This window comes from Rhinatrema bivittatum, chromosome 5 (assembly GCF_901001135.1).
Source record: "Rhinatrema bivittatum chromosome 5, aRhiBiv1.1, whole genome shotgun sequence".
Taxonomy (NCBI): domain Eukaryota; kingdom Metazoa; phylum Chordata; class Amphibia; order Gymnophiona; family Rhinatrematidae; genus Rhinatrema; species Rhinatrema bivittatum.
The window spans coordinates 123,061,879-123,089,842 of record NC_042619.1 but is presented as its reverse complement, the minus strand read 5'-3'; the positions used below and the strand labels follow the sequence as shown (position 1 = coordinate 123,089,842).

Here is a 27,964-nt window from a genome sequence, read left to right as displayed (position 1 = left end):
GTAGTGTCCCTTTATTAATTTGTTGGGGTCTGCATATCATTCAGTGGCGAGCATGCTGGCGGCACAAGGAGAATGTGGAACAGAAGCACCTAGCCTGAGGAAAGTAGTAGCTACTACCAGGATTGCTGCGAAGCTCAGGACCGCCATTGCAAGATGTGTCTGCAGGGTGATCACCCAGGATTCAGAGGGGGCTCAGACGTCCATTTTATTGCAGCAGAGCACCGATTTGGTGGGGAGGGGGGCGAGGGTACAGCCCTCCTTCCTTGAGCCCAAAGAAGCGCGTTTTAGATACGACAGTGGTTCCGAAACTCTGTGGTTGCTGAACCCAGAGAGACGCTTTTCTGGATTTTGCGGTGGCTTCCACATCCACAGTAGCTGCTGTAATAATAGGGAAGCCTCATTCTATACTGGTTGCTTCTTCCTGACCCTGAGCAATAATTTTGCAGGAAATTTCCAAAGCCTTTATAGGTGCGGGATGTAGTTGCAGAATCTGCCTCTGATCCTTAATATTCCTGGATTTGAATGGGCCAGCATGACTAAGGAAAGGAGTTTTCAGCTTCAGAGACTTCTCGTCAATGAGGTTTAAGGGCATGTTGTAGGATTCTACAGTTGCTTTGTGGCCTCCCCTAGCTACTGCAATGCTGGGGGTTTTGTCCTTTTCCCAAAGCCCTGAGGGGTTGGGTTTTTTTTGTTTCCTTGTTCTCTTTTTAGCTACCACAGCTGCCACAGTATTGGGGTGTTCATGCCTCCAGTCTTTGCCTGTGAGGGTCACGTTTTGGATCCTGCAGTCCCTTTTAGGCCACATCGGAGGCAGTGATTGTAGTGTAGGATTTCTCTGTGAAGGATAAGTCCTTCTCACTCTACATTCTATTTCAATGGTTTCTTTTTGCCAAAGGTCTACAAATATTTTATAAGGGGCAGAGTACTGTTTTAGCAGCTCCCTGCAGTTTCCCAGTATCATTACCCTCAATTGGAGCCCAGGGTTGCAAAGGCTAAGCACGATGGCATAGGTATTTTCATGGGATTCCCTTGAGGCCCTTAACAGACGGACACAAGGGATTCAAATGTTAATTTTCAAACTGCTCAACGACCAGACTTACCACTGGGTCAACGCAATATTGAAATTCTATCAACCTATGAGAGCCTCGTGCTCTTCTCAGCGAGGCTGCTTGAAATTCCAATCCCCAAAGTCATACGACTACACATGACCCGTGAATGTGCCTTTTCTATTGCTGGGCCCACCCTCTGGAATTCTTTTCTGAGACATGTCAGACAATGTGACTCGGTTAAGAACTTCAGAAAGCAAGTTAAGACTTTTCTTTTCAACCTAGCATATTTTTACGTTTTCTGTATTTATTTTAAACATTTCATTTTTATATCTGATATATTTTACTTGTATTATAATTATGTTGCATTACTTTCTCTTCTAATGTCTATTTCATGTCTGCTCTATGTTATCTTATTGTATTGTTTAGTGATTTTATTTTATGATTGTATTCTTGTTCATTGCCTAGACCTTTTTAATGTTAGGCAATTCACAAATGTTAATAAATGTAAATGTCAATGAAGAGAGCCCAGAGGAGGGAGAACGTCCAGAGGATGAGTGCGATGTCTCTTCTGCAGAGGAGAGCTGGCTGCCTATTTTACCAAGCCCTGTGTTTATTTTGTGGAGGAATTCAAGGAAGAATCTCCACCACCACAATTGTCTTTGTCACAGCCTGTTCCAATTGTGGAAAGGGTCAATAATAGCAATCCCTAATGTGCTTGTTTGCACAGAATACCACCTTATAACGTGCAGTCTCTACTTTGGGTCAACTGCATCCTTGGCAAATTTTCTTAAGCTTCTCTGGCTGGTTTCAGCTGGTTCCAGAAAGGGGTGGATATTGCTACCATGGTCGTCTCTGTGGGAAAGGTTTAGCGCCTTTAATTTTAAGCCATTGCATGCTTGATTAGGTGTGCTAGCAGGTGGCAGGACCTCCTTTGTTCCTGGTAGACTCCATTCATTTTGGGAAGGACCTGCTTGGATTCATAGGAGAAGGAGGAATTTTGTTTTCCTGGGGTGGATGTTTTAGTGGCACCTAATGTGCAAAAAAATAAAAAGACTGGCCATTGTGTTGTGTGCGTGGTTTTCCGATCGCGGCATGTGGCTCTATTATGGCAGATATGAACTACATCTGACGCAGAATACCCAGAAAGACTTGGGGCAGTATTTTCCAGCATTAAAGCCATGGACTGTGAGTCTAACTGGGGTCAGGTATACTCTGGTGTGCTCCTTGGCCAGAGGAGCAGCATCCATGATAACGGTTCAACGGTTTTTCTGGAGGCACCTCTGATCATTAGTCTCGATCTCTATGACTGATTTGGCTATAAAGCCCTTTCAGGGTCAACTCTTGTTGAGTGAAGAGCAGGAGAGGTTGGCAAAAAGCATGGATGGGGCAACTCTTAGGTTCCGTGTCTCCCAGAGGATTGAACTAGGGTTCCTCCACAGAGTTATTTTCCTTTTCATCTATGAAAGGAGGTAAGAGTAGTAAGGCAGACTCAGGTTCCTCTAGAATAATGCATTGAGTGATTGGAAGTTCTTTCTCAGGTTACAGAGATAGGTGGCCTTGACTCTGTTCTCTCAGATTGCAGCGGACCAGTGAGTTCAGAAGTTAATAAGAAATGGTTATATTTTACAGTTTGCCTGTTCTAATTCCACTGCCTTTTATAGTTTCCCTTGTCATTCATCTGTGAGAAGACAGGCAGTAGAGCTATTCTGCAGTGGTTCCTCAAATTGAAGGCTCTGCTTCCCATTCCAGGAGGTAAGGAAGGGTGAAGATCCTACTCTATTTACTTTATTTACATTGCGGTCCTAAGGGGGGTGGAGTCCTTTTGTCCCACTCTGGACCTGATGTGATCCTCAATTTCTTGAAGGTAGCTCGCTTCAGGTTGGAATCCTTGATACTCAGGGTGGTTCACAAAGGGGAATGTCTGACTGCTTTGGATCTAATGGGTATTTATTTTTATTTTCCAGTGTGGAAGGATCACTGGTGTTTCCTCAGATTTGCAGCATTAGGTTTCAGTTTCAAGCATGACCCTTTGAGCTAGAGATAACCAAGAACCCCCTCTAAGGTGAAGGTGGGATTGGCTGTAATAATACACAAAGAAGGGTTTTTCTGTACCCTTCTTGGACAATTGGCTGACTAGAGCAAGGTCCTTTCAGGATAGTGTTATGATATCGAGGTGTTTGGTGGATTCTTAGGGCTATAGTTCCCTAAGGATTCTTAGGGCTATAGTTCCCTAAGGAGCCCCTTAGGGAACTATAGCACCAGGCTAGACTCAGATGTACAAACACAGAGAATATATCTTTATTATGCAGCTTGTATGGTTCACCAAAGGTGGCAATAGAGAGTGGATTAGATAGCAACAGTCTGTGATCCTCGGCGGAGGAGACCCGTCCCACAATAGTGGTATAAGACCCAGATGGAGATATCCAGTCGAGCGCTGTAGGAGAGACAAGACTGGCAGATGTTATTACACACTCCCTTGTAGCTGAGTAGATAGAGTTCCCAATAAGCAGTAGAGAGAGGATAGGTAGCAACAGTCTGTGAGCCTCGGCAGAGGAGTCCCGTTCCACAATGGTAGTGTAGGGCCCGATGCAGATAGACAACGAGGAGCTGTAGGTGAACAGACTGGGAGAAGTAGTACTCATTCTCTGTAGTTGATAGGTAGTGTTCTAGCAGGTAGAAGAATTGGTAGCAGGCACCAGGATAGCACACAGGCCCTCGAGGAGTGAGTACCTGGATTCAGGATAGGCACCTGGAAATAAGCAAAGGGCCCCCAAGGAGCGGGTACCCAAGTTAGTGGAACCCCGGAGGGTGAAGATAGCTTCCAGCAGTAGCAGAAGCAGCAGAGCAGTTTCAGACTGGAACAAATCCAATCCGTTGCTAACTCGGCGAGAGTCAGCAAATGGGCAACCTTTTGTAGTCGGAAGCAGTGACGTCACTCGAGGGGGACATCCCCGAGGTTCGTACCAACACTGCTACAAGACGTGAGGCCTCAGGTCAACATGGCGGGATGCCATGCCAAAGCTGCTCCGGGGACTTTGGAGGGTGCGGCAAGGAGACGCTATGGACACCATTCTCCCGAGGCTGGTGGAGAAGGCTGAAATAGAGATGAGACATGTCGGGCGAAGCCATCTGAGACCGACTGATGCAACAGATAGCTTTCTGCTTCTCAGCAAGTGGTGCAGTTTTTGCTGGGTTTGGGAGGGAATTATCCTTTTCTTTCCAAAACCAATTTTCAGTCATCTCACACACTGGTTTTCCAGGGAGCTGAGTGGCAGTCTTAAGGCTTCTGCCTCACAAGATGTTCCTATGCCAGGGTCTGATGTTTCTATTCGGATTTATTTGTATTAAAGTTTGGCCTTTTAAAGGGCACGTTTAGTGAGGAATGCTGTTCTTATGTCACAGTAGCTACACTCCTGTCGACTAGAAATTGACACTTTCTTGGCTTCTGTGCATATTGTTTTTTGAGGATCGGTGTTCTGAGCATCGTAATGCTCCTGGAAATGCATTTGTTCCTTTATTCTGGATATTTGCATGAAGGCGATTGGCTCTGAAGGCGCTCCTGGTGCAGGGGCAGCCTCTATTGCCATAGTGTGCATATACAAGACAGGCTACTATCTTCTCATCTGGATGTCTTTCGTTTTGGAAGGTGCTAAGCATATTAGACTTGTGTTGCAGATTTCAGTTTTGCCTTGGACCGGAAGTTAGTTTTTGTAGGGATCACAGTTTGCTCCTTTTAAGGCTATTTTCTAAACTGCATACTCTGAAGATGCTCTTATGTATTTATCTATTTATATGCTGCCTAAACCAAGGTTCTAAGTGGTGTACAAAATAACATACACAGAAACACAAAATTAATACCATGACATAAGCAATAATTTAGGTCAGCTTCCTTAAACAGTTCATACAGTGGCTCCAAAATCTATTATTTATTTATTTATTCCTATTAATAGACATTTTCTTATGGTTTTCGAGGTTTGAGTCCAAATTCGTATGGTTCCTACCTTTCTACCAAAAGCAGTTTCAGAATCTGTTTTGTTTTTTTTTAATTCGTTTTTATTGAATCAAATGCAAGAGACCAATAAACAGTGAAATATAACCACAGCATGCTGATTGGTACAGATGGTAGCAAAATGACTCAGCTTTCAAACTTTGAAAACCCCAATAGACCAGCCACCATGCACACCCACAGGCACACACTCATAACCCACACAACCACCATTCCACACACACACACCCACCAAGAGCAACCCACGAGCCGTAAAAAGGGAAAAATACGAAGAGCTGGATGAGATCATCCAGCGTAACCCTAGCAAAGGAGACACTTTAGGAGGCAGAAAGCAACTTGTCCCATAGAACAAAATAACCATGAAGACTGATAGGGAATCTGTGAGCCACCAGGTCCCACTTACAGAGTAATTCCAACTGCGCCGACTGTCTCATCAGGGATTTCCACTGGACAAAGGAGGGAACATCCTCAGAATTCCAGCTCAGCAAAATAACCTTTTGTTTGCGAGAAGAGCCACAGCCAAAAAAAGTCTTCCCCTTCGAGGTAGTAAACACTCAGTGACCTAAAAGCAAAAATACACAGAAACCCCCGTCCAGGAGAGATCACAGCCCAAAAGTCTAAGTAAGTCCAGAAAGGCTGTAATTGGGGCCCCCAGGGAGCATATGGCAAAGAGTACCAGGAACAGCTTTACATTTTAAGCAAACATCTGAGTTCCACAGTTTCATCAAAACACCCTGAGCCCTGGAGATATATGTTCTATGCAATAGTTTAAACTGAATTTCCCTCATATAGGCAGGTAGATAATATCTATAGATTATCAAAAAAGCATGAGCGACCATCTCCAGGGAAGCATCCACTCCCAGATCTTCACTCCACTTCCCAGCCAAGCGAGTCAGATGGAGAGTGGGTAAAGTGGAAAGGAGATGTTGGACCCATATAGCGATTTTGTTAAACTTGGGCATAGTCTCAAGAAAACTTTCCTCATCAGTGAGAACAGTTAGAGAGACATTACCCTTAGTCAATTTATGACAGTAACGACAAGCCTGAAGGAATGCAAAAAATTGATGTCTCGATATGTCCCACTTCTCCCACAGTTGCTTGAAAGGAGTAAAGACATGTCGAGACTGTGTCCACCAGCTGGGCCACACAGTGAAGCCCCATCGCAGCCCATCGTTGAAAAATAGGATTGCCCAAACCAGGGACAAAGTTTGGATTTCCGGTTAAGGACAGAAAAGGGTAGATTAATGGATTACGAGCCCCAAGCCCCCGCCACCCAACCCACATTCACAGAGGACAGTTTGCTTGTAGGGAGATGTACTAAATTAATCGGGGTATAAGGAGCCACCCAGTCCGACATCAAACTATCTACCATCATACTTAGGATGACCTGACACTCACTCCTGTAAATGGCAAAGAAAGCAGGCTGCATTAAAGCTCAGGCACATGACTCCGCCATGTCTGCGATTGAGTCTCAACACATCCAACCCAATCCTCACCCGGCTATTATGCCAGATAAAAGTACCCACCAAAGATCGATGCGCCCTAAGGGTCAAGGCAAAAAGCCACAGTACTGAAGCATTTGTAAAGGGTAGAGAAACTTAGGGAGGATCACCATTTTAACCACAACACATCTGCTGAGCACTGAAAGGAGTTCCTTCCATTTCAGCAATAAGGCCTTGACATGGTTCATGGCAGCGTCTATGCTGAGGACGTAAAGTTCCTCAGCAGAATGTGCCACCTGTATACCCAGGTACTTAAAATGAGAACCTGCCCAAGTAAATAGAAAAGGCCCATCCCAGGTAGTCTGCAAAGTAGGAAAGCGAGGAAAAGCCACCAATTTCCCAAAATTGATCTGAAACCCTGAAAATGTGCCAAACTGATTAAAAACTGTTTAATGTCGTCCGTCCCCCCCAAACAAGTCAACAGATTTACCTACATAGAGCAACATATAATCTACAAAGAGGCTTAATTTGATAGATTTTTTCTGAATCTGGATGCCTTGAAATGAGCAAAGAGCTTGCAATTTGATTGCCAGGGGTTCCAGCCGCAAGGACAGATACAAAGGAGAAAGGGGACAACCCTGCCTAAAGCTCCTGCCTAAGAGAAAAACCTCAGAAAGGGTCCTGTTCACCAACAGCCACACCTGGAGTGAGTTATACAACAACTTCACCCAAGCCAACATTAAGTCCCCAAAATTATAATGCTCCAAGACTTGAAACAAATAAGACCATTCCACACGATCAAATGCTTTTTCAGCATCTAGACTAAGGAGAAGGCCAGTGGAATCACTAGGCACGGGGGAAAGGACAGCCATCAAAGTTTTTAAAAGATCAGAGTTAGAAAGCCGCTCTTTAATAAATTCCGTTTGATCCGGGGCGACTGCTTCAGAGATCATGGAGTTCATGCACAGGGCCAGAACCACGGCCAGCAATTTAATATCTTGGTTAAAGAGAGAAATAGGCTGATAGGAAGAGCTAAGGGCAGAGTCCTTCCCTGTCTTAGGTAAGAAGACCACAGTAGCAAGATTGTGTCCTCGATCAAATTCCCCCCTTTCCTCGGCGGCATGAAACGTGTTTTAAAGACAGCAGGGTATGATCACCCAGCAGTTTATAAAACTCTGGTCCAAGGCCATCAGGCCCTGGTGCCTTCAAAAGCTTCAGCTGTTAGATAGCCCTGCTATATTAACAAAACACAAAACTCAGGCACCAGCGGGGTCTTAGCTAAGGCACCACCTGCAACAAAAGGCAGAAAAAGAAAAGCTCATATTCTAGCTTGTCCAGCACTGGAGAAATGGGAAAAAAAAATGTTGTGAGAAAAATAACAAAAAGTAAGCCTGATAGGAGAGGTCCTGGGAGAAACAGTTCAGCAATTCAAAAATCCAAATCAGGTAGTGCAGGGGCCTTAATGTCAGTCAAGCACAATAAAAATAGCACCGCCACCCAAAAGATATGAATAAGAAGGAAACATAGCTGCTGCCATTCTCATCCCGGTAGCCAACCAATTTGGTTTCATCCTGGAGAAAAACCCGCAGCCTCACTGGATGTTGAAGAGTGAACTTGATCCCACGTTGATACAGCTGTGTTCAGTAAGGAGAAAAATTCTTTGCACTTCATTGCCGCTTGCACTTTATTAGAGAAATCTGGGAAGAGTGGTAATCTAGCATCTTGATATGTAAGATTTTTCTGGTTACGATAGGCTTGTAGAATTTTGACCTTATCCGTGTAATTTAAATAGCGGACTACGACTTGACGGGGTCGTGACTGATTCGGCCCCCCAGTGCCTAACTGGTACGCGTGTTTGCAAAATAGGCCTGTCAGCTGTGCTAAGCTGCAGTGGCTCAGGGATCCATTTTTCACAGAGTTGTATCAGGTCCTCCCCAGCCACTGTTTCAGGGGCTCCCACAATCCGCGGATTATTTCTGTGACTGCGATTCTCCAGATCCTCAAGCTTGTCTTCAAAGGATTTGTGGCAGGTTCCGAGCTCAAGCGCACCAGCCTCCAGCGTGGCCAGCCATTCCTCATGTGCCGCTATTGCAGTCGGGACCCCCCGCCAAAGACACACAGGCCTCCATTTTATCACGGACGTCATCCATAGAGGTTTGGCTCCTATGCAGCTGATCTGCTAGAGCGCCCGAGACAGCCCAGGTAAGATCTTTTAATGTCGTCTCGGAGAGGCTTGAACATATCCCCTCCGGATATGGGCCCTCTGCCGCCATCTTGCCTACGCCCTGATAGCACTGTCAGGGTGGGTGCATTTTGGGCATCCCGCCATCTCCACAAACAACCTTATTTCATGGGTGTAGAAGATCAGCACTCTATTACGCCGCAGGCTCCGATGGTTTTGGTGGTCGGGGAGCAGGAAAAATGAAGGCCCCCCCCCCCCCCGCCAGTTCCTAGGGAGCGAGAGGGAGACGCGTGCGCTCAAGCCGCCAGCATGGACATCCCCCCCCCCCCCCCCCCGAATCCGTTTTAATCAGTCAAGTTCCTGCTTTTCGTTTAGCAGAAGAATGCATATTGCTTTAATCCTTAGGTGTATTTATTTTATTTTATTTATTTATTTTTATATACCGACATTCTTGTATAATATACAAATCATACCGGTTTACATTAAAACAGGGATTAAAAGGGGATATCCTTTACAAAATCCCAGAATCTCTAGCTTTTTTCAGATCTGATTTAATTTTTGTTCTGTATAGTGGAGGGCAGAGAAGTAGGTCACTCCCTAGAGTTATGGTGGTGCACTGGTTTAAAGAGGTTGTTTAGAGGTTTATGTGGAGTCTGGTATTCCATTACTGAACTAGATTCGGGCTCATTCCATGAGAGCTCAGGTTTCTTTGTAGGCAGAGTTGCAATTGGTCTCCTCTTGGAGATCTGTAGAACAGCATCTTGGTCTATATTGCATCCCTTTCTGGACATTGCAGTTTCTGTCAGGTTTGCAGAGGTAGCATCTTTCACCTCTGTAGTTTTGCAGAGGCCTTGGTAACATCCCACCCTATTAGGCAGTAGTTTGAGTACATCCCACTTGTCTGGATTGGTCTGACTGGATGAAGAGGAAGATGAAATTGCTACTTCCCTGATAATTTCCTTTCCTTGAATACAGTCAGACCAGTCCGCGGACCCTCCCTATGCTACTGCTGTCTTCAGTGTCCTTGTTCACTCTGTTTTTCTCAGGTAAAAAAGCAGGGTTGGAAAGTTTTATGGCTTCCTATACTTTGCAGCATTTTAGTGGTTTCGTACTCTACTATGTATACTCTTCCTTCATTTCTTCTTCCTTATTTTTTTTTGGACGTGCACTAGTTTAAAGATAATCATAATGAACATGATAATGATAAATGTAGTTATAATAACCACTAGTATGGTTCTATTAACGTTGTCCTCAGTTCACTGTTTCAGGAATACTGGCAGGCTGGTGTCAGCATAGAAGTATATAAGGAGTAACATCAGTGAGCCTGTGGTTCTGTATCTCCATCTGCTGGTTAGTGTGCCTAACCCACTCGTCCAGACTGGTCTGACTGTATTCAAGGAAAGGAAGCTATCAGGTAAGTAGTAACTTCACCTTTTGTACCATTTAAATATAATAGAGGCCCTTATTCAGTGCTACTCAGCCGGATATGTAGCGAATGCTGAATATCCGGCTATGTTCAGTGTTTGCCACTTAGTAGGATAAGTATTTATTCGGCTAAGTAGCTAGCTGGATATCTTGGGGGAAGACAATGGGCAGATCGGGCAGGGCTACTTAGCTTGTTATCTTACCCGGATAAGTGATGGTTTAACTTATCCGGCTAAGTAGTGATTTCTTATGGGATATTCAGCAGCATATCCGTGCTGCTGGATATCTCATGTAAGTTAACTGGATAAGTCTTATCTGGCTAACTTATATAAACGTTCAGCTTTCAATATTGAGACCAATACTATATTTGCAGCACAATTCTCATAAAAATGGCATAAATTATCAGGTATTTTGCACCCTTTTTTGTCAGGTTCTCTGAACCTTAGTATGCCATTATTAAACATATAATCATTGATCTTTTGTATCTTATGCTCTTAGTTTTTTAATTTACTTTTTTCAAATTGCATGTAAAACTTTAAATTTTAAGAGAAACACTTTCCTTAGCAAACAATTCAATATCTTCTTTTTGTTCCCTATCCTCCCCGCATCTCCATATATTTTACCCACCTCCTGTATTACACTTATTTATTTATTTTATTGTAAAATTTATGAATCGCTTTCCAGTTTTTACAATAAAATCTTCCAAAGCGATGTATATAGGCAAATAACACAAAAAGTACAATAAAATCATTTAAAACAAACTTAAATACCCCTCCCAAACAATGAAAAGAGCTTGACATCTGCTTATGGAGCCATCTCTGAAATTTGCATAAACCAAACATACCCTTCCAAAAAGGGGTTAGCTCATATGCTGCTTCTGACACTAATGTTGAAGAGTCATACCTCAGACACCAACAACCAAATTGTCATTTGACGAAGGAATCGCATCTGATGAAGTGGACTCTGTCCTCAAAAACTCATGCCTCAATAACGTGGAGAGCCTATAAGGTGCTACCCATCTCTTGTCATTTTTGCTTCAGCCAATATACTATGTTTCCGGACCTTCAAACTCTGCACCAGAATTTGCAGTTTGCTCCAAATTTCTTACACAGCCACACATAGCCATGTGGTGAACGAGCAATTGAGTTGCTGCATTTTCCTTTCTCTGGGAGTGGTGGAACTCTGGTCTTGACAGCAGGGAGTATGCTGAAGGGGCAGCATATCGACTAACAGAGCATGTGCAAAAGTGCACGCTCTGTACAGGCTGCAGGCTCAGAAAACAGCAATTGGATGGGGGGGAGTGGCTAAGCTCTGCTGCATGTGTTTGCAGGAGTGGGATGAGTTATGTGGTAGGGCTTTTCCTCTGTGCGGGGGGAGAGCCCCTCAAAGTTGCCAATACACATAATTTGCTTGTATCGATGAGGGCCTCTGTTTCTAGTATGGACCTGGTGGCCATTTTGGCTCGATACTATATTTAAATGGCATGCAAATGCAAGCTGCGTCCAACGCACCTCCATGAAGCGCAATCCATTTTACTGGATTGCCGGCGATGGTGAATGGGCGCACGCCGTGACCTCTGATGTCCAGCCGGGCGCTCAGGTCATTGCGGGCGTTCATGCACCCTCACCGGCGGGGGCTGCTGGAAGCCACCTCGCGATCTGCCCCGGGCTGCTCTCGCTCTCGCCGCCGGCTGCCCCCGGGAGGATGGGAGAGAGGACTGGGGCTGCCCCGGAGACCGGCACCCATGGACGCTGCCAGGGCAGGTGAGCGGGGGCTGGGGGATGGGATTAGTTGCGATCTGAAGAGTGGCTTTCCCGGCGCATTGGATTTTTAGGTTGGGCAGGCAAGAGTTTAGGTTATGCTTGGAAACAACAGGTCCTTCCTTCCTGCTCCGGAGCTGTCAGCACGCCCGCACGGGAGACTGGCACCATGGACGTGACCAGGGCAGGTGAGCGGGGGCTGGGGGAAGTTTGCCCGATCCTGGCTCTTGTCCCGGGGGGTGAGGGGGTCGTTTGCCCGTGAAATTTCGTCTCTCTGACCTGATGCTCCACACTATCGCAGTGGTAAGGGTAGGCGGTAAATTAGCAGGTTAAACGCGCGGCAAAACTGCAGGTTAAAAAAGCGATAATCGGGGCACACGTTACTGTATGGGAGGGAATAGCTAATCCGATCATTTACATTTCATATACATGCTGCGGGCGGAAAGGGTTACCCGTTGATTTAAAGAAGCGGTAAGGATGGGTTAAAAGGGATAGTGAATCGTGGGTTGGACTAACGCGGCCAAATTGTGAGTAGAAAACAGGTTAGAAGCAGGGTAACCGCGGCCGCACTTTACTGTATTGGCCTGTAAGATTGTGAGCCCTCTGAGGACAGGGAAATACCCACGGTACCTGCATGTATTCTACTTTGAAGTGCTGAAAAGCGGAATACAAATCAAATAAATTAAAAACCAAACAAACCCGGGAGCTGGTATTGTCTTGTGTGGGTCTAGAAAGAGGAGGGTGTGGGCAGTTGTGGTAGTGGCCCATGCGAACTACAAGGCTGAAAGAGCAGGTTGGAGGCACCCAAGATGTGGCAGATCAGGGTCTGTGAGGGAGGGATCAGGAAGGAAAAGAACGGGGAGAAGGGATGGGAGGTTATGAGAAAGAGAAGCAAGCTGAGGGAGAGGTGAAAGGCATGATTAGGGGAGAGATGGGAGTGCAGGCATGAGCTGGGAAATGAAGGGTAAGAACTGCCTGGTGTGACAGCTGAGTCCCCACTCCCGACCTGCCACTAGGGGGCTGTAAGTGAGGCCTCTGCACAGCACGGCCAGCGAAGCACTGACTTTTCCTGAATGAACACTTTTATGAAAAGTAACTGGAGTGGTTTGCATAATGGAAACAGGATGTCAGTTTGCTCTATAGCATGCTAGTAAATGGGATTGCCATTGTGGGTAACTGTTCTTTTTGTCTTTTTTTTTTTTTTTTACCTGCTTTTTCAGTGTAAATACCTTCTTCCAATTGTTGCAAGAAATAGATGTCAACATGAACACCATCAGCACAAAGGTTAATAGCACTGTGTCAAGGCTGAAGAAGAAATATGACGTACTCTGTGCGCTGTATAACAAGTTTCAAAGGTAAACTGCTGAGCACATTGCTCTATCGGTCAGTGGGCGTAGGACTTGGCTAGAAAGCAATTTAATGTACTTACATTTTGGATGTGTAGCCCATCTTTCCAAGTGATGCTCAAGGCAGCTACAGCATTATTAGACTTTGGGTGTAATCAGTGTCCCTCCTCCAAAGAGCTCACAGTCTGTGTGGGTACCTGAGGCAACGGGCGCTAGACTTGCCTAAGGTCACACAGCGTGTCAGTGGGGGGAGGGGGTTGTGAGATTTGGTTTCCCTGGTTCTCGGCCCATTACTCTAACCACCAGGCCCCCTTCTCCAATCAACCTTCTGAAGAAAACTGCTCCAGAACGAGAGCTAAAACAGGTAGCTTTTTTGACTTTTTTCTTCTGTTTTTTGGGCTCTCACAATACGCCGTTCAAAATGAATTTTTAAAATGATTTGACGGAACCTGAACCGTGGATGCAACTAGTTGGGTTTTTTGATATTTGTTAACTAGCATTTCTAAAAAATCTTTTACACTCCTTTTCTCCCCTCCACATTCTCTGCCACTGCCCTCCCCCATCTTGCTGGCCCCGAGGTGCACCTTTGGCATCGCTCATTGGCTGGTGGGAGCCGCCGTGCTCTCTTGGGCCTGAGCCATGCCATCTTCATGGGGCTCCGAGAAGCAGAACCTGTAGTCATGAAATTTTAAGTGGGCTCAAGTCTGCCATTCATCTGAGCTAGCACTAATGGAATGGACTGGGGAAAGGTCTTCCATCCTGCGCTGTAGCTATCCAGGACCCTTCCATTCCCCTCCAAGATGGCTTGGGGATGCAGCTCCCTTGGGTACAGTGACACAAGAGAAGACCTAGAATTGAAGAAGTTAGAAATAAGCAGATGGGGGGAGCATGGGCCTTAGAACTTCCCACTGCATTTAGAAACTCTCTTCTATATTTTTCTGCTTTTTGAGAGTAATTTTCCGTGGTGCACAAATAAATAAAGCTATATCTGTGTTTTATAAACTGTGCAGCGAGAGCCATAAAGTTCATAAAATACTGCATATAACCCCCAAAATGTTTCTTCAATACCCATATTTTTTTAAACGCAGGGATCCATATAGTTAGTTCACCATTTTATAAAAGTATTTGCCTCTATTTTAAACGTTTAATAATTGTAGCAGATACGCATCACACCACTCAGTTTATGCACGGAGGCAGGTATTTTATAGAATTGGCCGATGCATGTGCATATTTATGAAGATACATATTGGTGCATATACTTTCAGGCATCAGTTCACTCACACTCTCCACCACTTGCCCCAGACCCCTCACCCAAAAACTGCAGACAAAAGAGGACTGATTTTTAATTTCTTCGACTTGTTTATGATTAGCAGGTGAAAGCATATATATGCGTGTGTCCCATTTATAAAATCCGTCATTGCATACGTACTTCCAAACCTTGCTTTGAAATGCCCTCTTTGTACATACATGCTTTTATTAATTATGAGCATGTAATATTCCGCCTTTTCCCGAAATTGGTCTCCAGGCAGATTACAATCAACATAAACAAACAGAGGCATTTGAACAGCTTCCAGTCAAATCAGAATTTGCAATTAATGCGACAGTATAAGCTTACTCCTACCCTTCTGAAAATGTACTTATTGCGCACAGAGCCTACTACACGTGCAACCCCTCGCGTAAGTGTTTGAAACTTTACCTCTTAGTGACCTGTGTTTGTAAAGAACACTTTTATTGTGATTATAGGAATCTTAGACAAGCCAAATACTTAAAATCAAATCATCTATAGATCTGAAAAGGCATGTGTGTACATTCATATCACAAAATGTATAAACATCCAAACACAGTTTTACAGAATTATCAACCCAACCCCCCCCCCCCCCCCCCCCCCCCCCCCATCATTCACAGAAAATAAGGAAATACAAGTCATTCTTTATATTTCGTTTTAACCCATGGATCACAAGGGTTCCAAATTTCGGGATACCTTCCAAGTTTGTCTTGTGTGATAGCTGTTTGTCTCTCCATACATTGCAGCTTCCTCAATTTAGCCAGCACCAGTTGTCCTGGAGATGCATTACACCATTTCCAGCAAGCTGCTACCACCATTCTTGCCGCAACCACTGTATAAGATATCCGTCTCTGCTGTGTTTTATCAAAGTGAACATCAGGCATACTTAATAGCCAAATTTCAGATTTCAAAGAAGATTCACACCCTAGCATTTCACCGGTCATCTCCTTAAATCCCCCCCCAAAGCAAGCTAATTTAGGGCATTCCCACCAAATATGTAAGAAGGAACCAATGTTGTTACATTCTCTCCAACACTTATTACTACTTGACGGATATAGCTTTTGTAGCTTGAAAGGATACAAATACCATTGGAACAGCATCTTATATCCATTTTCCTACCATTGATGAAGACAGAATTCCGACCCATAGTCTGAGAACATGTACCCAACAATTCTTTATCCCATTTCCCCCCTAGATCTACTTCCCAGGCTTGAATATGTTTGGCATTGTATGGATCCTCTTTATTCAGAATCGCATATGTTTTAGAAATCAGTTTTTTTACCCTATTGGCAAAAATACAAAACCCTTCAAAAAGGGGTAGTTGTGTATAAGTAAAAAAAAATCAGTATCCCCCCAAACCATAAGTAGCTACAAGATCTTGAAATGTTATCATTTCACCTCCTGACCATACTTGCCCCATAAACCTTTTCTTTTCCCATTTACAAAATACGCCATACTCCTTCCCTATAGGAAAAGATGTTTTGTATCTAACTGGTGACAGAAAATAAAATTCTTCCTTCCCCAAAACCTTCTTTCTCCATGTATTCCATATCTGTTGTGTACACCCTAAACATGGAGAGATCTGATCCTAATTTTTCTCTATTACTTTTCTTTCCTCCCCCCCCCAAATTAGTGTCCTGCCTTTGATCTTGTGTCACGAACTGCTCTGACACATCCCTGTGAGCTCTGTTCCCATTCGTTGAAGGTGATGTGATTTTGGTACTCACTGCTGCTCAGTCAAAAGCATTAATATTTCATAGAAATCGTAATGCATCAGCTGTATTTCGGCCTTGTTTGATTCTGAGAGCGCCTCTGAAGGGGAGAATTTTTTTTTTAATGCATACCACAAGCAGGCTTCTTTAACCTTATTGAAAGGTTTTTGGGCTGAAATCTATGTCCCACTTTGGCCATTTACTCATCGAAATCAGCTGAATCGATGTTCAGATCTGGCACCGAAATCCGTTCATCAGGAGCAGTGGGTGAAATGTTTTGTGGAAAATACAAAATAAAGCTTGAATGGATAAGGCTATGTCTTGCTAGCCTGCTTGCACTCTCATACAGTTTCTTTTTTTTCCATTTGTCTTACTCTCATACAGTTTCTAACTGTGCACATGTAGACCTCATACAATTTATGCTGACCACTTTCCAGGATGCTGTTGCATATGTCAAACAAGACTGCTATGTCCGTCTGACAAACCTTTACATCCAACCTGCTCAATTCCCTCCTCAAACTTCCCTCACCTCCTTCCTCCCCTTCTCTCTCTGCCCAGACTATGGCTGACTACTTCTATGACAAGATTCACAAAATTAGTCTTGAGTTCTCAACTATGTCACCTTCTCCTGCCTCTCTCCCACTTCTTTCCTCTGCCACTCTCTTTCCTGAAGTCACACTGGAGGAATCTGCTTGTCTTTTCTTTTTCCAAAGTCATTACTTGTTCCTCTGACCCTGTCCCCACCCGATTTCACAGCTCCCTTCTATCTGTCACATCCTCAATCTATCGCTCTCCACTGCCACTGTTCCTGCTGCCTTGAAACGTACTGTAATCATACCTCTCCTTAAAAAAAACCTCACTGGATCCTACCTGTCCTGCCAACTATCATCCCATATCCCCTCTCCTGTTTGCTTCCAATCTACTTGAATGTGCTGTTCACCGCTGCTGTCTTGACTTTCTTTTATCTCAAGCCATTCTTGATCCACTCCAGTCTGGTTTTCGCCCTCTACATTCAACTGAAATGCCCTTGCCAAAATTTCCGATGATCTGTTTATGGCTAAAGCCAAAGGTCTTTACTCTGTCCTTATTTTCCTTGATCTGTCTGCCGCTTTTGACACTGTTACTCCTAAGCCTACCCCCTTGGAGCCCCCTACCGTGACCTCTTGTTCTGCTCTGTATGCTTGATTATTCTAGCTGCACTATACTGATAACTGGGAAGGGTGAAAAAGTAGTTTGTATTTCTGGTACCAATTGTGATACTGGGGTGACATCCTGTGGTCACTTGAGTGAATTACAGGTTTGTGTATTACAGAATTGAATCTTAGGATTGATTGTACTAGGCATTTCTGTAAAGTGCCAAACCAAGTTAACTGAAGATTTTATTTGGAGACCTCTAATAATGTAATTGATGCTTTCTAAAGTTAAGAAGAAAATACCTATTAACCATGATAAATTACACAACTCATGACTATTTTACACTGTTATCTGAATAACGCCAGTTTTTAGAAAAATATTTTTCTGCCCTCTTTCCATCTGCTTGTAGCACCCACCTCAGATGCCATGGCCAGTCAGAAGGGCTGGAAGGAAGTTTTTCCCTGAAACTTGCCCTCAGTGCTTCTCCTTTGGCCAGTGGTGGTCACAGCAGTGATAGTACCTTCCCTCCAATCCTGTGATCAAATTCACTGCATCTGCAGCGTGCCCCACTCTTGCTAGTCTGGTCAAAAGGAAAATTGGTTCTTACCTGCTAATTTTTGTTCCTGAAGTATCACAGATCAGTCCAGACAAGTGGGTTTATGCATCCCTACCAGTAGATGGAGGCAGAGAACAAAACTTTGAGGCACTGCTACATAACTGATAGTACCACCTGCAGTCCCTCAGTATTGACATGTACTCAAGCCAATAGGTCTACCTTAATAAACCCAATAAACCTTGGGCGAACAGAGACCTAAAGTTGGAGCCCCATGAAAACTAGGCCCCCTTAACCTAACACAAAGCACATACCAAACTATATACATTTCTTACTAATATGAATATATCACATACCAGCTCAGCAATATCCAGCAGAGAGGAAGCCTTTCAAAATATAGGGACGGGTCTCTGGACTAATCTGTGGTACTTCAGGACCAAAAATTAACAGGTAAGAAACAATTTTCCTTTCCTGTTCGTACCCCAGATCAGTCCAGTCTTAGATGTACCCAAGCCCCTCTACTCTGGGTGGGAACTTGAAAGACCCACACATAGCACACTTTCCCCAAAAGATGCCTCTTCTGGCTCCTGCACATCCAAGCGGTAATGTTTGGCAAAAGTGTGAAGAAAAGACCATGTTGCCACCCGACAAATCTCCTACGGAGAAAGCAGTTGACATTCCACCCATGAGGTTGCCTGTGCCCTAGTGAAATGCGTTCTCAACCCCTCCGATACCAACCGGCCCTTACAGATGAAAGCCAAAGCCTTCTTTTCTTTTAACCATCGTGGTATAGTGCCCTTGGAAGCTTTATTTCCCTTTTTTGCTGCACTGAATAGGACAAACAGATGATAAGACCTCCGAAAGGCATTTGTCACCTTAAGATATTTCAAAAGAATTTGTCGCACATCCAATAAGTGAAGATCCCTCGCCATAGGAGCATTTGCGGACAAATTCAGAAAGCCCGGTGGCTTGATCACCTGGTTAAGGTGAAAGGAGGAAACCACTTTAGGCAAAAAGGAAGGGATCCGTATGTAAAGAAACCCCCTCCTCCGAAAAGCGCAGGAAAGGATCCCAAACGACAAAGATTGCAGCTCAGAAATCCTTCTAGCTGAACAGATAGCCATCAGGAAAACAGCCTTCAGGGTTAAATCCCTCAAAGAAGCCCTAACTGGCTCAAAGCGAGGACACACAGCAAATTCAGATTTCATGCTGGACAAATCTTCCAAACTGGAGAATGCAGATGTTTTGCCCGCTTGAGGAAACTAACCACATCTGGATGAGATGCCAACGGTCTTCCCTGAATCCTACCTCGAAGGGACCCTAAAGCTGCCACCTGAACCTGAAGGGAATTATAGGCCAAACCTTTATCCAAGCTGCTGTGTGAAAAGGCCACGAACTTCCACCTTCAAAGGCTGTACCTTGTTCTGTAAACACCACGATTCGAACACTCTCCACATTTGGACATAAGCCAGTGACGTGGAAGGCCTCCTCACCTGAAGCAAAATCGCAATCACAGGCTCCAACTCACCCTTCAAGCGGAGCTGACACCTCTCAAAAGCAAAGCTGCTAGACAGAAGCGATCCACCTGGTCTGAAAATACGGGTCCCTGCTGCAACAGGTCAAGCAACAGGTCCATCCACTGCTAGACGAAGAAGGTCCGCAAACCCACGGCCAGCGCGACCACTCGAGTGCCACCAGAATCATCTTGCCCGGATGAAGCTCAATGCACTCACAGCACACAACCTACGAGAGGCCATGGTGGAAACGTACAGCAACAGATGTCGGCCAAGGTTGTATGGGAGCTTCAAAGCCCTCTGATACGACCTCCCCTTCTGTAAGTGAGAAACAGATTTATCTTTGCATTTCCTGGAGTTCCACCGCTGGTCTGCCCCACCTGGCCTGAATCAAGGCAAAGGCCTCTGTCGTCAACTCCCACTCCCCCAGATCCAGACACTGTCTGCTGAGGAAGTCCGCCTGCACGTTGTCCACTCCGACCACATGGGAAGCAGCTTTTCTTACCAGACGTTTCTCTGCCCAAACAAACAGTTCTTGCGCCTCCAGCACTCCTAGACAACTCTTTGGTCTGCCCTAACAATTGGTGTACGCCCCTGTCGTCGCATTGTCTGAGAACACTCACACCGACTTGAGCGGGAGAAACACCAGTAAGGCTTCGCGCACTGCACTGGTTTCCAGCCAATTGATGGACCAGGTCGCCTCCTCTGACAACCACTGACCCTGGGCTAATTTCCCTTGACAAACCCAGTCGGGCACTTCCAGATCCATCCCTTTCTCCAGATTGTGCTGAGACAGCCACATAGAAATGACGGCAGAAAAGGACCAAATGTTCCATCCAGTTAGCCCAGCAAGCTTATGGTAGTAACTGCTGGCCATACAAGCCACCTTCCCTGTTACCTTTTTCCATTGAAGCAGAGAGTAATGTTGGAGTTTCATTGACAGCGTTAAGGAAAAGGTTACTCACTGCATTTATTTTTGCCTTTAGTAATCCCTGAGTGGGAATTGAACCCTGGCTTCCCTTGTTCAGGAACCATTGCTCTGACCACTAGGCCTATTACTCCACTCCCACACATAGGCTACTCCCACTTCCAAGTGGGCAGCCTGAGCCACCTCAGCCATCGTCTCCGACCACTTATTGAGCGCCTTCTGAGCCCAGCACAAGCAGGCTGTCTGCATCAAGCTTCTGCACACCTGCCACATGAAGGCTCAAAGCTGAAACCTCAAACAGCCTCTTCAGCAGAAATTCCAGTTTCCTATCCTGGATATCCTTCAGAGCAGCCAAATCTGCAACCGGGATGGTCGTCGTCTTGGTAACCTCGGAAACTGCCGCATCCAGCTTGGGAATCTTCCATGCCTCCGGTGTACCTTCTGGCAAAGGACATAACTTAGCCATAGTCCTGGCTTCCTTCAGGCCCACTTCAGGAGACTCCCACTCCCAATTCAACTTCTTCACTTTCTTAGGCAATGGGAAGGCCTTAGAAGGGCCCTGTAACCCCTCAAGGGCCAGTTTTGCACCCTCATTATCTGAATCTTCCTGAGTGACCTTAATCCCCAACTCATCCAGCACCTGGGGAATTAGCGGGCCCAGCTCATCCCTATGGAACAGGCAGACCACCATGGATTGTCACCGTCCGCAATCAGAACCTTGTCCTGATCCTGCATTGGATCCCCCAACGCACCAACAGGATCCCGGTCCAGATCTTGCATTGGATCCACCAATATGCTAACAGGGTCCTTGTCCAGATCCACCAGACCTCCCTGTGTCAGATCTGGATCATCTGACTCATCTGACATGTCATCCTCTACCATGGACTGCCTGAGATCCAAAGACCACAAGATTCCTCCCAAATCGGCCTGCCTACGATTCCTAGGCTTCTTGGCCTCCTGGGTAAAGGCCTCTTGGTCCCTGCTTCCTTCCTGGCTAAATAGGCCCTATGGAGGAGAAGGACAAAATCTGCTGAAAAAGCCTCTGGATCTGAAGAACAAGGGTCCTGGTCCACGTCCCCTTGAAGCTCTTCCCTTCCACTGCCACCAGCAGAGTCCTGCTCAGTGGGAAACAGCATGGGAGGGAAATCTTGAGACTCTGAAACAGCAGCCTGACTCCCGGTACATGCAGACAAAATGGCTGCCGGCTCCTTCCCCCCCCCCCCCCCCCCCCCAAGAGGTCTCCAGAACCGGCCCAGCCTACTTTGTGCTCCTGCTCCCACAGAGGTCCCAGCCCCCACCCCCCAGATGCATTCCAGGCAGAACACGGTTGAATTGAGGCGAGCCCGTTTCAATTCACAGCTGTGACAAACTTTGCCGCGCTGCACGGGAGATGGCATGCTGGCGTGATCAGGCCTAAAAATAGCTCCTGCTGATGCAAATTAACAGCGGAGCTGTCCGGCAAATTCGGCCTCTATCACCCTTACCTACCTCCCGGCAAAGAAATAATTCAGTTGCTCAACTGGTGCTTCAGCCCTACTCCTGCTGCAGCTATGTTCCTGGGGTTGTTTTTTTTTTTCAAACTTAAAGAAAAACACACACAGAGACCAGGAAAGGGAAGCAAACCAAAATACTTCCCTGCTTCTGGAAGGAGGCTGAGCACTGAGGATGTCAGGGACCCAGAAGGGGGTGAGGGAACCAGGACTCTCCGGCTTTCACCTCTATCCCCCCGCCCCTGACTAGAAGGGTCGAGCCAGAACAGGGATCACCAACCCTCCCACTCGCCCTGCTCTACCCGAGGGATGGCCCACGAAGGAATCAAGAAGCCGAAATCTCCCCCTCCCTTTTTCTTTTTTGAAACTAGAGAGACTGCAGGTTTGCAGCTCTACCATCTGCTGGAGACAGAGAAATACTGAGGGACTGCAAGTGGCACTCTTGAGTTATAGCAGTGCAAGTTTTTGTTCTCTGCCTCCATCTGCTGGTAGGGATGCATAAACCCACTTGTCTGGACTGATCTGAGGTATGAACAGGAACAGCAGGTTTGTACCCGGAGTCTCTTGAGCCATGAGGCCAGTTCAGAACTCCAGTTTTGTGAGGCCCTGTGCTGCCTCAACTTTGTGAAAAAGAGATGGGTCTGTCGCTAGGCAAGCTGAAAGCTCAGAACATAGAGCAGGTTATGCAGGCAGAAAGGAAACAGCATGACCCACGAGAGGAATGTTCTAGAATGACCTGTACACGTTGGATTATACTGGGGGGGGGGGGGGGCCTTCTTTCTTGCTTTGTGTGTTTTAGAGCGCTCACAGCAAATAGAGTTTCAAATTATCAAAGAAAGCATTGGATGATACTTATTGTAAAGTACTGCAGTCTAAACAGTGTCCATTTTTTCTTTTTCAGGACTTTTGATCATATATTTATGACAGGATCCAGTCCGGAGTAAGTTTCTCTTCTGAACAGAAGTAACTGCAGAGTTAGAGAAGTTTCGTATTTTAATAAAGACAAATATTTAAGGTTCCAGGGACTACTCAACATTTATTACTTGAAATACTCTTTGTACAAAACAGATCCTTTGGCTATTTACCGTGAAAAATCGCAGGCCTTTATAGTGTCTGTTTATTCTGAAAGGCCCTGAAGCAACCCCTCAAAGGTACCAGCAGGTTCCAGGGCTGTGAATCAAAACATCGGTCACGTTTCAGGCTCTCTGAGCAGCAGATAGGTGAAAAGCCGACGGAGAGGCTGGAACTTTGAAATGGGTGAGCGTTTGCATCCCGTTGCAATACAGCCTTCTAGTGTCTGTATCTGCCGGGAGGCTCCTGGAGCCTTTTGCCAGCTGTGCTGCCTTTTCATGAGCCTGTATAAGAATAATCCTGAGGGGATTTGTATAGGCTCAAGATCCCTTCTTCTGATGTGCACATCTGAAACTTATTCTATTGCAGCGTGTTGGGCAGTTTTTTCTGGAAAGCTGATAATGGGCCGATGCAGAAAGCTGAGCGCTGAAACTGCCCTAAAATTCAGTGCACGGTATCCGAATCCCCAAACTACATTTTTTTTTAAATTCTTGATGCAGTAAGCTAATGCCATGCTAATGCATTGGGTGTTAAACTGTGCGGATACCCAGTTAAAATGTACATTCAGCGCAGACTGTCGGTCTGAGGGGAGGAGGGGGCTGGGGCTGGTTTTTTTGGTGGCAGCTTCACGCGGAGTCTACACCCAGGGTAAGGAAAGGGGAGGAGGGGGGGTGGATTTCGGCAGGAGCCGGGACCTCTGCTCTGCCCTTTCCCATGTTTCAGGCAGCCCTGGTGGCAGCGGGAGGATATGGCTCCTGGTCTGTGCTACTTTCTGGGGACTTTTCTGGGCGACAGGTAAAATAAAACCAAAGATCTGCTGTGCCTAAGGAAAGGGTCTGCAAAAAAAAAAAAAAAAGGGGGAAGGGGGGAGACAGAAAACAAATTGTGCTCTTCTGACATCACTTTTCATTTAAAAGAGGAGTTGGCAATTTCTAACTCGCTGAGCCTCGGGGCTGGAAACTTTAGTTCATCTCTGACCAGGAGTAACATTTCCAGCACTGAGTGCCTGGATTAGGCCAGTGCACTTCTCTGCCATGGGGGGGGGGGGGGAGGTAATGCATAATGTCCTTATTTGCATGGGATTTCCAAGCAAGCAGGACGCTCAGTTTCAGACGCACGTTTTGTACGTAAAACTCCTTGCGGCATCGTGCGTTCTTCTTGAATGCACCTTATTGAATCTGTCTGACAGATCGCCCTGGGTTGCTTTCACCTTTTGGGTTCCCTGTACATGGTTACTCCATGACTCCAAGCCTTCTGACTAAAATCCCTTTTCCTGCTAGTAGTTACTGCCTGATCTCTTAGGCGTAGATGTTCTGTTTCCTGTTCATACATTCCCAGACAATAGGAGCATTGCTGTCTACTATCAGCTGACCGACTGGCAACTCGTTCAGAAATGCAGACTTCCTGAGCTTTGAATTCTGTTTTCAGGATACAGGAAGTTGGTGTGCTAAACATTTTGATTTTGCTCACGAAAGATGCATGAGCTTGAAATCTGAGTGTTGTTTGGGTAATTGCCAGGTTCTTGTGGCCTGGTTTGGCCTCTGTTGGAAACAGGGATGCTGGGCTGTTTGGATCTGATAAAAGGGAGTGGTAGCTCCTGAAAGCTAGGCGAGAAATATGTTCACTGGGTCCAGTGAAAAGGTATCACCTTGTAGAATTGTCTGTGTTCACCTTGAATTCAGTGCATTCAATTGGACTCACACTGCAGCCACGCTGCTATATTTGTATGAAAATTGTGAAAAAATGCCTACAGATACTTCAATATATAGAGAGAAAGCATGGTACCATAAACCTGACATTAGGTGCTTTCCTTTGTGCTTCATGGTATTACAGCTCTAGTAGGGGCCAACTCTGAGCTCGAAGAGTTAAGGAGCAAGAGGAAACTGCAGGGCTGAAAAAATAAGTATAAAATTAATTCTCAATTGTCAGATTATTGTGAAACTGATCACATCTTATTTCTGTGGTTGCTTTGTAGGGCTTCTGTGGATATAAATCCCACATTGATTATGAAGGTTTCTTGGATCACATTTCTGCTTGCAAAAGGTAAATTCTCTGAATAAAATCTAGGAATCTTTCTGACCTTTGGCTAGAGAAAACTTGCATGAGCAGGGCCAAATTATTTTGCATTTGAGTGAAGCACAATTTCTGAACTCTTTTGCACTAATCATGTGGCACATTTACAACTAATCAGAGAAAGTTCTTCTTCACTCAACGCACAATTAAAGTCTGGAATTTGTTGCCAGGGGATGTGGTTAGTGCAGATAGTGTAGCTGGGTTTAAAAAAGGTTTGGATAAGTTCTTGGAGGAGAAGTCCATTACCTGCTATTAATTAAGTTGACTTAGAAAATAGCCACTGCTATTACTAGCAACGGTAACATGGAATAGACTTAGTTTTGGGGTACTTGCCAGGTTCTTATGGCCTGGATTGGCCACTGTTGGAAGCAGGATGCTGGGCTTGATGGACCCTTGGTCTGACTCAGTATGGCATGTTCTTATGTTCTTATGTTGTTTTGGAAGAATTATCTCAAGCCTACGTGTCCTTGATCATCTCCTTCACTCTTCAGCTTTCCTCCCCTTTCCATGCAGTGCCTACACATTTTAACAGTGACGTATCTGCTGAGCTCCACGTGTGTTATCTGTGGAACAAAACTTTTGAAGCAGCAGCACTGGAGGAAACAAAAAATATTTTAGATAATTAAGAGCTTGATTTTATGAACGCTTTTCTCGCATTCTGGAGGCAGTTTTGAAACCCAGTGCGGGGTGCGCTGGTAGCTTATAGCTATGGACCTGCCAGCATGCTTTCAAAAGGAGGCTTCCTGCAGGGCCTGGCCGCACTGTGGGTTCATTAGCACCCGTAGACCTTTTTTTGGTTCTGATTTTCATTTGCCATCTCTTGGTGTTTCAAGTTTTGAAAAGCTCTTTTTTACCGAGCCATGCCCATCATTTTATTTTATTTTTTTTTAATCAAAAATAATTTGGGCTTCTACTGTGGTTGAGAACCCCATGCTGACATTACAGTGATAGTGTGGCATGCATGAGCTGAGCACAAACAGCTGAAGAGTGGACTCCTGGGAAAAGGATAATCCGGATTGTGATGTGGTTTAGTGACATGCAGACCTTTGTATTCCAAACGTCTGACAAAAATAGAAGAAATAAAATATTAGAACAAAAACACAGAAGCCGTGGGATTTTAAGTCTTGAAGACATGAGGGCCAGTAAACAGTCAGCTTGATATTTTAAATCACTGTAGTTACTAGTGATGATATCACTAACATCAGGTTGCAGAATATATAAGTAGCTGATACATACATGTCTCTCTTCAGCAAACACCTGGGTTGAAATAATACATGTTTATAGCCAAAACTGTTTAATACTTGTGTGTCTCAGTAGGCTTATTTGCGTTTAAACAAGCATTCAATGTAAAGGCTTTTTAATGATCCAGTGGTTGTACAGCTCTTTGCACTTTTTACTGCTGAGAGAACACTTGGATAGCTCTTGTATGAATACTTCAAGGTCCATATTCACATGCTGGCTAGCTAGGAAAGTTAGCCTGATAAACTTATCAGGCTAGCTTAGCTGGGACATTCAGAGGCGCAGGCACTAAATATATCACAGTTATCTCTCTGAGAAAATTTTAAGAAAGGTACCCTCTCGTCCTTGGAGAGACTGTTAAGTCTGCAGGAATCTTGAAAATGTATGTTTTCTATTATTGGGCCCTCCCTGTGGAGTTTATATCCAGAACCTGTGAGGGCATTATCTGATGATAAAAGTTTCAAAACAAATGAAGGTTTATTTCTTTAGTTTAGCATTTTGTTTGATGGCTTGATCACCCATCTAAGTCATAAATTGAGCTTTTTTTATTATGGTCTTATTTTATTTTTGTAATTTGTCTTTTTTTTTTTTTTTTTTAACTGTTTAGAACGACTTTGGTTGTAAGTTGGTTTTTTTTTTTTTTTTTTTTAAATTTTATTTTTTCATAATTCAATTTTAAATATTCAATTTACATTGAACATAAAAAAAAACCCAGGAAATAAGTTTCTATAAATTACATCTCAATATATTTACCACAGAATATCTATTTCTTATTTCCTTGTTACAAAACAATAGGAGATCCAATACTAGAGCAATTTTAAATTTCAAATTAACTTTTTACCAAAACATGATGAGAGTTAGCAAAGTTATTTATCACTCATTCCAACTATACGGGAGATGAAATTCTGATGTCATCCCTTTGGTTCCAACGGGCCTCCAAGAACTTCTCTAGCTGATCTGGTTCATAATAGACATATCTTATACCATCAATACGCATGATACACTTACACGGAAACATCGCTAATTGAATTCCAAAAGTTCTTGCTTGATTTGCTAGGACTAGGAATTTTTTCAGTCTTAATTGAGTTTCTTCAGAAACGTCTGGGTAGATCCATAATTTTTGTCCCAGGTAAAGAGAGGTTCTTTTAGACAGAAACAATTTTAAGACTTTATCCCTATCCAATGAAAGGGTAAATTTAACCAGGAGAGTACCTCTCTTTTCCACCTGGGAACTATAAGATGTTTCAAGTAATTCTGTTACATTCAACGTAGCCTCTTCCATTGGTTGATTCTCTGTTTCTCTTGCATTCTTCCATGATATAAAATATGCACTTGATACTTATGGTAGATTTCAAATGGCAATAATAGTACCTCTTGGAAGTAGTTCTTTAATTGCTCTTTCGGGGAGACAAGCTTACATTTTGGGAAATTTATAATCCTAAGGTTTGTATATCTGATGTTATTTTCTAGATTTTCAACTTTTCTAGTCAACAAAGATTCTCCTTGTATAATCGATGCTTGGACTTTTTAAATTTGATTTATCTCCCCTTCTACCTTCTCCAAAGTCTCTGAGTGTTTAATCACAGATGGATTTATATTATATAGAACAGTTCGCATTTCTTTTATATTCACGTTTAAATTTGCAATATTGCTTTGCAGTGAAACAATTGCTTCCCATAATATGTCCATAGTAACAGTTTTTTAGGTTTCTCTATAGGTGAAAATGGTAAAAAAGTTACCGATTAGGGTAGAGAA

At 44.5% G+C, this 27,964-nt stretch overlaps 1 protein-coding gene across 2 annotated transcripts in view; it reads left to right on the top strand.

Moving 5' to 3' along the window:
• RB1 (RB transcriptional corepressor 1) overlaps positions 1–27,964 on the top strand; it is a 483,267-nt gene that overhangs the window by 30,727 nt on the left and 424,576 nt on the right. For both annotated transcript variants that reach the window (XM_029602868.1, XM_029602867.1), the window contains exons 4-6: positions 13,085–13,219; positions 22,728–22,766; positions 24,873–24,940. In XM_029602868.1, the coding sequence (XP_029458728.1) occupies positions 13,085–13,219; positions 22,728–22,766; positions 24,873–24,940 (242 nt within the window). The remainder of the gene's footprint in view (positions 1–13,084; positions 13,220–22,727; positions 22,767–24,872; positions 24,941–27,964) is intronic.